The sequence below is a fragment of the Sceloporus occidentalis genome, unplaced genomic scaffold, assembly GCF_023333645.1.
Source record: "Sceloporus occidentalis isolate IW3139 unplaced genomic scaffold, rSceOcc1.0.p SCAF_37, whole genome shotgun sequence".
In the NCBI taxonomy this organism is placed as follows: Eukaryota; Metazoa; Chordata; class Lepidosauria; order Squamata; family Phrynosomatidae; genus Sceloporus; species Sceloporus occidentalis.
Window position 1 is genome coordinate 1 of NW_028317017.1, and position 12,278 is coordinate 12,278.

General features: G+C 41.2%; 1 protein-coding gene across 1 annotated transcript in view; it reads left to right on the top strand.

The window, feature by feature from the left end:
• The first annotated feature begins 4,166 nt into the window (after positions 1–4,166).
• The window catches only part of LOC149297654 (intermembrane lipid transfer protein VPS13C-like), an 85,710-nt gene continuing 77,598 nt past the window's right edge, over positions 4,167–12,278 (top strand). Inside the window, exons 1-6 of the mRNA XM_089488326.1 lie at positions 4,167–4,908; positions 8,252–8,358; positions 10,434–10,491; positions 10,958–11,085; positions 11,382–11,488; positions 11,744–11,915. Coding sequence (XP_089344452.1) covers positions 4,167–4,908; positions 8,252–8,358; positions 10,434–10,491; positions 10,958–11,085; positions 11,382–11,488; positions 11,744–11,915 — 1,314 coding nt within the window. The remainder of the gene's footprint in view (positions 4,909–8,251; positions 8,359–10,433; positions 10,492–10,957; positions 11,086–11,381; positions 11,489–11,743; positions 11,916–12,278) is intronic.

Sequence of the window (12,278 nt, forward strand, 5' to 3'; positions counted from 1 at the left end):
CACACACACACACATATGATACACACACACACACAGTATAATACACACACACACTACATATATATACACACACTACACAGCCACACTACAGGTATATACACACACACACACACACATATATATACACACACACACACACATATAGACACACACTTCACGACATATATACACACCACCACACACATATATACACCCACACACACACCATATAGACACACACGACATCACACACATATATATACACACACACTACACTACATATATACAACACACACACCACATAGTATACACACACACACACACAATATACACACACACACCACATATTATAGATACACACACACATCACACATATATATACACACTCACACTACACCATATATTACACACACACACACCAATATACACACACACACACATATATACACCACACACACTACTTCACACATATATACACACACTCACGACTATATATACACACACACCACTACATAGTATACACACACACTACACACACATATATATACACACACACACACACATATATACACCGACACTACACACACATAGATACGACACACACCCACAACACAGATATAAACACACACCTACACACATATATAGTACACACACACACACACACACACATATATATACTACACACGCACACTATCATACCACACTAGCACTACACGACTCATATAGTATACACACACACACACTACTTATATATAGTAGCACACAACACCTTGTATACACAGCCACACACACGACTATATGTATTACCACACTCACTACATCACACATATGATACACACACTACCACACACACATATATATACACAACACACACGACCCACATATATACACACACACACGACACCAGTATAGACACACACACTCCTACACACTAGATACACACAGCACACACACTACACATATATATACACACACACTACCACACTACACACGAATACATACACTACACACAACACACACACTATATATACACACACAACACAACACACTACTACTTACTATATACCACTCACACTCACACTACACTACACACATGCAACCACACCACACACCCATATTACTACACACACACTACCACACCCACAACCTTCCCACCCCCATACACACAGATTATACACACACACGACACCACACACATATATATACACACAACACAATATATATACAGCACTACAATATATAGTATACACATTACACACAGCACATATATTACGACATACACACCACACCATATAATAGATACACACACATATATAGTATACTCACACACGCCACAGATATATATACACAACCACACACACTACATATATATATAGATACACACACACAATATATATACACACACACAGATATATAGTACACATACACACACACTACACAGTATATAGATACACACACACATATATATATACACACACACTATAGATTATACACACACAGCATATTATATATATATATACCACACACATATATATATACACACACATATATTATTATACACACACACTACACTCATATTATATATATACACACACACTATATATAATTATACACACAGCTACTACGATATGATAATATATACACCACACACTATATATATTATACACACACTACACATATATATATAGATATATAGTACACTACACTATCACACACACACACTACACACACACTGACAGCTTACACACACACTACCACACACACACACTACACATATATTAGATACACACACACACACATAACTTATATATATAGACTCACACACGACACACACTTAACCTACACTACAGCTATAGAGTATAGACACACACTACCAACACACACCTACTACACACGACTCCCCCCACACACACACACAGCTTTGATATATATACATACACACGACACTTATATATATACATACACACACACACATATAGATACACACTCTACAGCACACTACACACACTACGCACACATACATATATATATATACCACACACTACACACACTCACCTATATATATATACACACACACTACATACACTAGTAACCCCCCCAACAACACAGTCACCGTGGCAATAAGTCCTGCCTTTACACCCCCTCCCACCCCCACCTTGGCCCGCTCCCCACAATCAAAATCCAGTAGCTCACAAACCATGCATCAACCCCACAAAAACAGGCAAACCCCTCTCTCCATCCCACATATTAGCTTGAGCCACAGCGAGAACCCCAGCCCCGAGAGGATAGATTAACGCCACCCCATAGTATACGTACTGCAGTAGAATCAGGCCCACTTATCACACAATTGACCAATGCCAACTCTCCATGTCAGTATCTTGGAAACCTATAAAGCATACAGTGATAGACTCCATAATAGGGCTCTTAGGAATAACTTAATATTAATGTCGGGGAAATTGAAATTTCAGACGCAACCCCCACCAGTGCACTGGACCATGGTTCTATAACTAGATTTCAAGAACGCTCTAGTACTTGTTGTAGACCCTCTGATAACTACATAATTGTTGTTATATAGTAATATAACAATGTTCTAATTCCTCTTACTTATATGTGTTAATATAGCTGTATACAAAAAGGCAATGACAATATAATACATTTGATTTAATTTGCAGAACTTGATTAGTTTTCCAGTCAGCATATCCTGCTAAAGCTCTTTAAGGCTAGGTTTCCACTTTGGTTTTTTCTGCTAAAAACGCCCATAATAACGCCAATTCAGCCACACAGCGTTTTTTAGTGAAAAAACGCTGCGGCCAGATGTTAGCTGTTCTTCAATAGGAAATCGCACAATGCCATATCCACTTGCCGTTTTTTCTGTTTGGGGGCTTTCAGTCCTCTTTGGCGGTTTTCTGCTTTTTTGGGCTCTGTGGCAGTTTTTCAAAATCGCAGCATGTTGACACTCTGGCGTTTTTTGCAAGGAAAATCTTGGCGTTTTTTCTCCAATAGAAGTCTATGGGAGAGAAAAAAAGCCATGAAAAAGCCATGTGGGTTTTGCCTAGGCGTTTTTTATGGCGTTTTTTTCCACAGTTACAATGCAGAGGATGGACCCAGTATCTGTGTGTCATACGAGAAATAGGCTGGAAACAAACAGTTTCATACAAAACAAAGTTCATATTTAATTTTACATCATTTGGAACAAACATGCCATTACAAACAAACATACCCAACTGGATCCTGCGTGCCAAAAGCAACAGCAAACAGTTTGCACCATCATTTGGGGCCAATCTTCCTAGAGGAGCAGACATTCGGAATAAAGCATGCCTTACAAACCACAGAAAAGAGACAAAAGGGTCCGCCGGGGCGTTTAAGTAGAACTCTACCAAGGAAATGACATCAGGAGGGAGCAGATACTTGCCATTTATCCTAATCACTTTTAGCTGGGTGACAATTCTAACTTGTAAAGGCTGGAAAAACTGCCTAAGGTCAAAAAAAAGCAATTTCCACATAAAGGCTAAAACGCCAGAAAAAAACTCCAGACTTCCTGGCGTTTTTTCATCAAGAAAATAACGCAGGACAAAAACCCAAGTGGAAACCTAGCCTAAAGCAGGCTTTGGTTTACAAACGTTACTTTACAAAAAAAAAAAATATAGTGCTAGGCCCAAGAATATTTCTCCACCTCCGGAACCAGCCTTATAATGCAGGGGCTGCCATGCTACTACTATGAGGTTGCATGACATCTCATCCTGTTACCCTGCACATCTCCCAATCCCCAGCATATAGGTAACCAGCTTCACAGCCGTGATGCTGCAGAACGACCCATCAAATTGTCACACTCTTTACTTTCTGCCATCATACTGACAAAGCTTTACACTTCGTTCTTCATCATTGAAGATATTAAATGCACATGTAGATGTTTTTCGTTCCAGCATTGACAAGATTAACCAAATCCAAAGTTTGGTCCTTTAACGTCAGAGGTCGACAACTGACACAAGCAGACTGAAAAGTTGGTAAAAATGCATAGGCTTCTCCCTCCTCTAAAACCAAGGGGGTAGCTATCCTCATACATAAGCTTATACACATTAGCCAATGTATATGCACCCAATAGTAACCAAGCCCGTTTTCTCACTTCAATCCTGACTAAGTTGACTGATTTCCAGGAGGGTATTACCATCCTGGCAGGTGACCTAAATATGGTGTTGGACCCTAAAATTGATACATCCTCTGGGAGCTCTTATGATTTCCCCAAAACCAAGTGGCGTTGGCGACTGAACGAAAACTTGCTGAGCGATCCCCACCATGTGTCCCAATTATCCTCCCATATTAAACACTATTTTGAGGATAATGTTACCCCTGATGTCCCGCTCCCAATAGTTTGGGAAGCACATAAGGCTGTCATGAGTGGCCATCTGATAAAGTTAGGTGCTTCCGTTAAGAAAATGAATTCAGCTGTTGTTTTAGATCTCACACAACAAATAGCTCGTTTAGAGGCTCGCCATAAATTGACCTTGCTTCCTTCCATTCAGCTAGAGTTGACAGCCCTTCGCACCAGGTTAGCATCCCTCCTCGATACTAGTACTCAACGTAATTTCTTGATGGTGAGACGCCAGTTTTATGAGTTGGGTGACAAACTTGGCAGGCTTCTGGCACGGGCTCTGAGGGCGAAGAGGGCGAAGAGCTATATTACGCGTATTAGAGACCATGATGATCAGCTTCACTTTCGCTCGGAACGGATCGCGGACTGCTTCAAACACTACTACACTTCCTTGTATAATCTGCCGCGTCCGGGGGCCCCCCACTCTGACTCAGATGAGGCCACCATTGAATACTTAGCGAAATTTCTTACAAAAGTTTTACCACCTGACGCTACAGACCTCTTGGAAAGCCCGATCACACTAGCTGAGGTTGATGCGGCCGTCAAAAGCTCTCCTGCTGGTAAAAGCCCTGGCCCGGACGGCTTTACAATTTTATACTATAATAAATTCTTCCCCATTCTAGTGCCACGATTAGTCTCATTCTTTAATGCTGTCGCCCAGGGCGCACCCTTTGCCCCTCAATCCTTGACCGCACATATTGTGGTCATTCCTAAGCCCGATAAGAACCTTATTCTTATGCTTATTGCAGCAGCTTTCGCCCTATTTCTTTGATCAACGTTGATTTGAAACCGTTCTCCAAAATCTTGGCGAACCGTCTCCAACCCTTTCTACCCTTCCTCATACATTCTGATCAGGTGGGGTTCGTCCCCGGACGCGGGGCCAGGGACAACACCATCAAGGTTGTTAACATAATCGCTCATGCCCAACACCACACAATGCCCCTGATCGTGGCCTCGATGGATGCCGAAAAGGCGTTCGATTGCGTGACTTGGTCTTTTCTCTTCAGGGTTTTGTCGAGAATAGGCATAGGTCGTAATTACTTGACTTGTATTAAAGCCCTGTACGACGCCCCGACGGCGTGAGTAGCCCTCAATGGAATCCTGTCTGACCCGTTCATGTTATCTAATGGTACGAGGCAGGGCTGTCCTCTTTTCCCCGCTTTTATTTTTCCTGGTTCTCGAGCCCTTTGCAAATGCCGTCCGTGCACATGCGGACATTACTGGGGTTAAGGTAGGACGTCGCTCCCATGCCCTCTCGCTGTTTTTGCGGACGATATTCTCCTGACTCTGACCAACCCGGTCCAGTCTCTCTCGGCTGTCCTGTCGGAGCTTGCCAGGTTCCAGGAGCTCTCTAATTACAAAATCAACCTTTCCAAATCAGAAATTATGGGCTTCCACCTCCCGTTGCCTATGAGCCAGCAAATACGAGCCAGGTTTCCTTTTAAGTGGAAGGGAGGATTTTATTAAGTATCCTCATATATCTTGGTTTGGGAGGGTGGGGGTCATAAAGATGAACCTCTTACCTCGGTTCCTCTACCTGTTCCAAACCTTACCCATCAAACTCCCGAGGCCCTTCTTCCGGCGTTGCCAGAGAACTTTTCTTAGGTACATATGGAGGGGTAGGCCATCTCGCTTAGCCTGTTCGTACTTGATTAGACAGAAGTTACAGGGGGGGGTAGGCCTCCCGAGCTTAGAACTATATTGGCAGGCGGCCCATTTGCGCCGCATCGTTGAATGGTCTATCAACTCCGCCAAACAATGGGTTTTCTTTGGAGAGTTCCTTCCTGACGTGCTCTATCGGTGCGCTGCCTTGGATTCGGGACCTGACGAGATGCGTCGCATTTGCTACTCACCCTTTTGTCCTCCCTACCTTGTGGGTCTTTCGTAAGCTCCTGCGAGTCGGTTCCGTCGCCAGGATTCCTGGCCCTATGACCCCTCTGGTGGGGAACCCGGATTTCCCTCCGGGACACTCCATGGGTGGCTTGCGAGCTTTTCTCCCTCCGGGAGTGCATACTCTCCGCATTTGTCATGTGGTTAGTGACAATACTACGAAACCCATGGGGACACTGCTGGGCCCGGGACCACATTCCTTCTCCCTCCAATTCATATATCATCAGCTTAGGCACTTTGTGCTCTCTTCGGCAGCTCTATCGCAGCTGGACAGGCCGCTTACGCAATTGGAAAGGTTTTGTCTCGAACTAAAAGAACCGCCTCACCTATTGTCTAAATTATACGCTCTGTTATTAGCCCCGGAACCGTTGGCTAAACCGTATTACTTTAGCCTTTCAGAACGGGACCTGAATTGCTCTTTTTACCCTGAAGACTGGTCGAAAATTCTCTCTATAATCCATAGGGGCTCAGTCTCTAGCCGGGTGCAGGAAATGACCTTTGAGATACTTACGAGGTGGTATAGAGTCCCACTGGATATCCACAGGTTTGCGCCCCAGGTTCCTTCTACATGTTGGAGATGTGGTTCTCACCCAGGCTCCCTGTTACATATTTGGTGGTCTTGCCCTGATATTCAGCCCTTCTGGGACTCTGTCGTATCGGCTATTCGTGAAGTCGCCAACCCGGACTTTCACGCCTCTCCTGAATCTATCTTGCTCCACCACAATACCATCCCGTTCACCAGTTATAAACGCTCCCTGACATTCCATTTGATTAGTGCAGCTAACGCTGTCCTCCCTAGACACTGGAAGTCAGCCACCCCTCCCTCCTTCACGGCTTGGGTTAATCAGGTTGAATTTGTATACCAGATGGAGGTCTTAGTGTGGTCCGCTAAAGGTGCTGGACATAATATCGAGCTCAAGTGGTTCCATTGGAGGTCCTACGTATCGAATCTGGGTAAACGCCCTTTATCTGCCTCCTTGTATAGCTCCCTTGAGGTGTCTCTAGCCATTGTTAAGAGTAGTCTTCTGTACACGTCCTCCTACACTACCCCGCTGAGGTTCATATTCTGCCCTTATGTGTAAGAGTTTTACATTGGACCCTGGGACGCACATGTTTTGTTTGGTTGGTTGTACTTTTTATCTGTTTTACTTTTGTGTCAACCTGACACTAGCATACCGGGTACCTCTGCTCTTCCCTGGTTCTCTCTAGTCCCACCCCCTCGGTGGCTATTTAAGAGCACATGCGGTATCTGGTCTTGTTGTCTAAGAGCTCTCAACTCTCGTACTACCCGCACTGTACCACTCTGCAAGACCTAGCGCACTTGGTCCCACTATAGGAGGTATCTTGAAGATACGCCGATTCTATTCACTGTACTGTAGGTTGGCCTTTGTGTCGCGTCATGTGGTACCCTAACCGGCACAGGGCGCAAAGTGAGGTTGACCCACTCGTTTCAGTAGCTTTTATTTGGCTTCCTGTGTCCTCATTGTACTGTTAATGTGTGTTACAATATCTTCATATCCTTTGTTTCTATGCATTATGTTCCTACATGTCGATTGTACACTGTGACTTTATTTGCAAAGCTCTGTACTGTGCATTGTATATTTCTTACCATACGTGCAATAAACGGAGAATTGAGAAAAAATGCATAGGCTGTATTATATCCAGTCTGCTGGTAGGGTAAGACCAGGGCTGGCCCAAGACATAGTGCCACCTGGGGCAATTGCCCCACTCTGCTCCATGGCAGGGCCGGCCCTGGGTAAGACTGCCTCTTCCACGTGTGCTCTTACATTGTGTCTGATGGTTACTCTTAAAGGGGAGACCATGCTGTAAAAACTGACTCTGTAAAGAACAGTCAAGATTTCCAACCAGGAACTTGCTGAACTTTTTTTTTTTTTTTTTTACAGTGTGACTAAATTTCTAAAATAATGTTTGGCTTCTTTCAAACAATCTGTAGATTTGAAAGCTGCAGTTACAATTTTAAGAAAGCAACTTGCACTTGCAACTTGCTTTCAGCCAGTAAAACAGTCACCGGCAGTCACTCGCTTCTCCTCTTGAGTTGGGTTGAAAGAGAGCATATTCAACTAGTGATTCGAGGTGACAGTGACTCAAATGTCCAGCTGGTAATTTAGACTGAGCCAAGTATTATTTCCCAAAGGCAGTATGATGAATCATACAATATTTTTGAAAAATAATTTTTAATCTTTAAAAAGTTCCTTTTTAAGCAAAATATATTTTAAATGTTTTACATTTTATTAAAGCATTGGGACTGTAGGACCTTAGCTGAATTTATTGCTAACACAGAATGACCGTGCCGTATGTTATGTGCATTTAATACAGTGAGGTGGAATTCCTCTTATGGATCTAGTTACTAAGATACCAATGTTTTGGTCATATCAGTAGACATACACCATCAGAATATTCTTTTAACGGAGCATCTGCAGATGTTTTCAGCCAGTGTTTAACTGAATGGTAGATGTGACAGATTGATTCTTTTAACAATAGACTATATTGAGATACACTTCCCAGAGTGATTATGCGGTGCCTGCAAGTCATCAAAATCAATGTTGGTACTGAGTGAAGCTAAATATTTAGATCTTATTGGTTGCTAATGCATACATCCCACGTGGACAAAACCTGCCAGCAGAGACCTATAGATTGACATTGGCGTGTATATCGTGTGGTTTGTTTTTGATTGAATGCCTAGAAAATGTATGTGAAATGCACAGCAAAGATAAACACTTACATATGTAGTAAGGGAAGGTAATTTGAATGTTATGTATAGAGATCAGCTGTGGTGCAAAGCTACAAAGCCAGTCCAATTGCCGAAATATTCCATTGGTTGCTCTGCGTAAGTCCCCTTAGGATACTGAGTCGTTGGCGGTGGTGGTCTTGGGAGTGCATAGTGCAAAATGGGTTATATACAATTAACACAAATATTATTTAACCTTTCCACCGTACAAAATAAACATAGTGGCATAGTAAACGGTAAATCAGCACATTCTATTAATGTGTATATATTTGTGGAGAGTGTCATTTTTTCTTGAACTGATATATGGTGTTTCATGTGAATCTTAAATGGGCTTAAACATTTATGCATAAAAATAATAATGTTTATGTAAATATTCTATTAACATTTTAATTGCATATGAAACAGTTGTTGTAAAATAATTCTCCCATTGCTTCTGTTTTTTTTGAGAAAGATGGTAAAATTATTTCAGAGAGACTGCTCTGTACTAGTAAGTAAATCGTATTATAGGTTGGAATCAGACTCACAGGCTGTCGAACCATATGATACAGAGACGACACTAAACAAATATGAAAAACGCTACTAATTGCTTACAAAACCAAGTTATGTAATATTGGTGGGTTTTTTTATTTTTATATTGCATTTAAGGACTGGCCTTCAATTTAACAATTCTTTCATTGTTCATTTGTTATCCTGTAAGTTGTTACTATGTCTTCTTCGTTTATTTTATTTTGTCTTATCAAGTGCTGTGTGTTATCTTTCAGGATTACATTTGAAATTGTGATTGCCCAGAAATCAATAAGAGTGTTTTGTTCTTACTACTGTTGTAATTAGTGGGATTTTCCAAGAATGATCTGCCTTTGTTGGTAGCCTAATCTTCACATCTCTCTTGTATTCTTTAATAAAATGTAATTTGGATCTTCTTCCTGGTATTTCTGAACAAGCCGGTCTCCGCTCTTCGTTTGCTCGTAACATATATTGCCGCTATTTATTTACATTGTCAGTGCTTACGTCAGATGTGTGAAAACCTTGTTTATCATGTTTAATACTTAATTTCCTATTGGCAGACTCTCAGAGCCCATAGTGTTTTCATTAACATGATGTCTATGTGTACAGACAGGAGTAAAGGAAGAAAACCAAAACATTTATAATGAAATGCCTTGCTGCTGTGCAATATTATGTATGTGCAATACAAATCCATCATTTTGTCTTCTAGATCTTAGTTAAGCTTTGGAATGTCCGCATCAGTGTTCCTTACATTAGAACTCATGGCCTTACTTTACCAGATGAGACCATCTGGCGTAGGGAGTTAATTTGTGCTATAGTTAAAGTTCCCTTTATGTGTTTATTGAGCAACATCAGATAATGTTAATACCATTAATTTTGATCTTTTACAATATAAGGAATTCTAGTCTTCACAGCTGCTAATGGCATGCTCATCTTTTTAAGGCTTTTTTGAAACATGGGACCATGTCTAGCAGCAGAGTGCCTGAAGATTACCAGTACAGTAAGCTAGATTTTGTCGTTTCATTTTTCATTTTATATATTACGCTTGTATATCCAGTATCAACCCTTTGTTAAAATCTGTCTTGTTGCAATTTAAACCCATGCAGAACAAAAACAATTTGTAGGACCTCCACTGTACAAATATATGCTGCCCTGTTTAATAATACATAAGAAAAAAATCAAAATAATGTTCAAGAAGATTTGTACGCGTTAAGTATTCACTTAGTTCTTAATATACTTGTGCTAAAGCATCTATTTTTATATTTTAAAGGTTGATTTATTATCATCATTGTATTTAATGCCAGCAGATTCTGATGGGTTGTAGAATGGGTTTTGTGGACAATAGCAAAATTAAACACACACAGACCTTGTGGAGGTCCTTGGTTATCAGTTTTCATTTGGTTGCTAATTATGTCAATTGTATGTATATTTAATTTCCTGGGTAATTCTTCCTTTTTATTTTCAAGTCTTCAAACCAGTATCTGCTTCGGCAAAGCTTTATATAAATCCTGACGCAGAAGTAGAGTTGAAGACTCCAAAACTTGATTGGAACATGGAAGTCCAGCACATTGCAATTGAACTTACAAAACCACAGGTAAGGGGTGTGTATGTCCTCTTGACTTTAAAGTCAAAGGAATTTGGAGTAGAAATGCCATATAACAAAGGTCATGCACTGGTTAAGACCTTAATATGTAGATATTAAGCTGCTTGGTAAGGTTACAAGCCCTTCTTTTTCTCTTTCACTTTTAAATCTTCTCTTTCACAGTCTCTTTTCTGTTATTCTGTAATAATCATATGGGATGAGTGAATTCCACATTACGTTTTGTCTGCTTTGAATATTGTATATATTCCCTGGAATTTTTTATTTGATACATATTGTGGTATTCCTAGTACCTGAGCATGATTGACCTGCTGGAATCTGTGGATTACATGGTTAGGAATGCACCCTACAGAAAATACCGACCAGAGATTCCCTTTAAGGAAGACATCAGAAAATGGTATGTAGGAGAAGAGGCGTTTCTAAAAGTTGGACAATCCTTAAACATGGCCTGTTAGCTTTCCAAATCCAACGTTTTACACTTTGGGCTATTAAAACCTATTTATAGATGCTTAGTGATTAAACTATGTAATTATGTATGTGTTCGACACTCACACTGTATGAAATCCATAGGATTTTAATTAAGTCATTTCTCCCTTTTTGTCGTGTCTGAGTTTCTGTCCGCCATTGTAATGGATTTTTGTTCTGTGGTTAGGTGGGTCTACGCTATCACTAGCATCCTTGAGGTTTATGTGAGAAAGCGAAACCGAGTGTGGTCATGGAAAAACATAGAGGAACACAGAACAAACCTGAAAGCGTACAAGAACGCATACAAGAGCAAACTAACCCAGAGCAAGCCCCCAGAGGACCTAATAAAGGAGCTACAGGTTTGTCTGACAAAATAATAAAATAAAATCATCCTTCAAGAACCTCTCCAACATAGGGTGTCCAACAGTTTTGCTTGTGTGTTTCCAATTTGACTTTTCATATACCGCTTCTGACAGGTTTTGCCACTGTAGCTGTCTTTTATGTTCTTCTGCCTTCTGCATCGTGTGGATGTATTTCCTCTGTACCTGAGATACGGCAGGACTCCGGATTTAAAAGCCCCTCCCCTCCTGATATCCTCCAGTTTTTTCTCCTGCCCTACATCATGTAGGGAAGACTCATCTCCTGTTTTTCTTCAGCTCTTGGTAGAGCCGGTTGCCTGGGCTAAGCCCCCCTTAGTGGGGTATACCTTTGGCACTATAGCT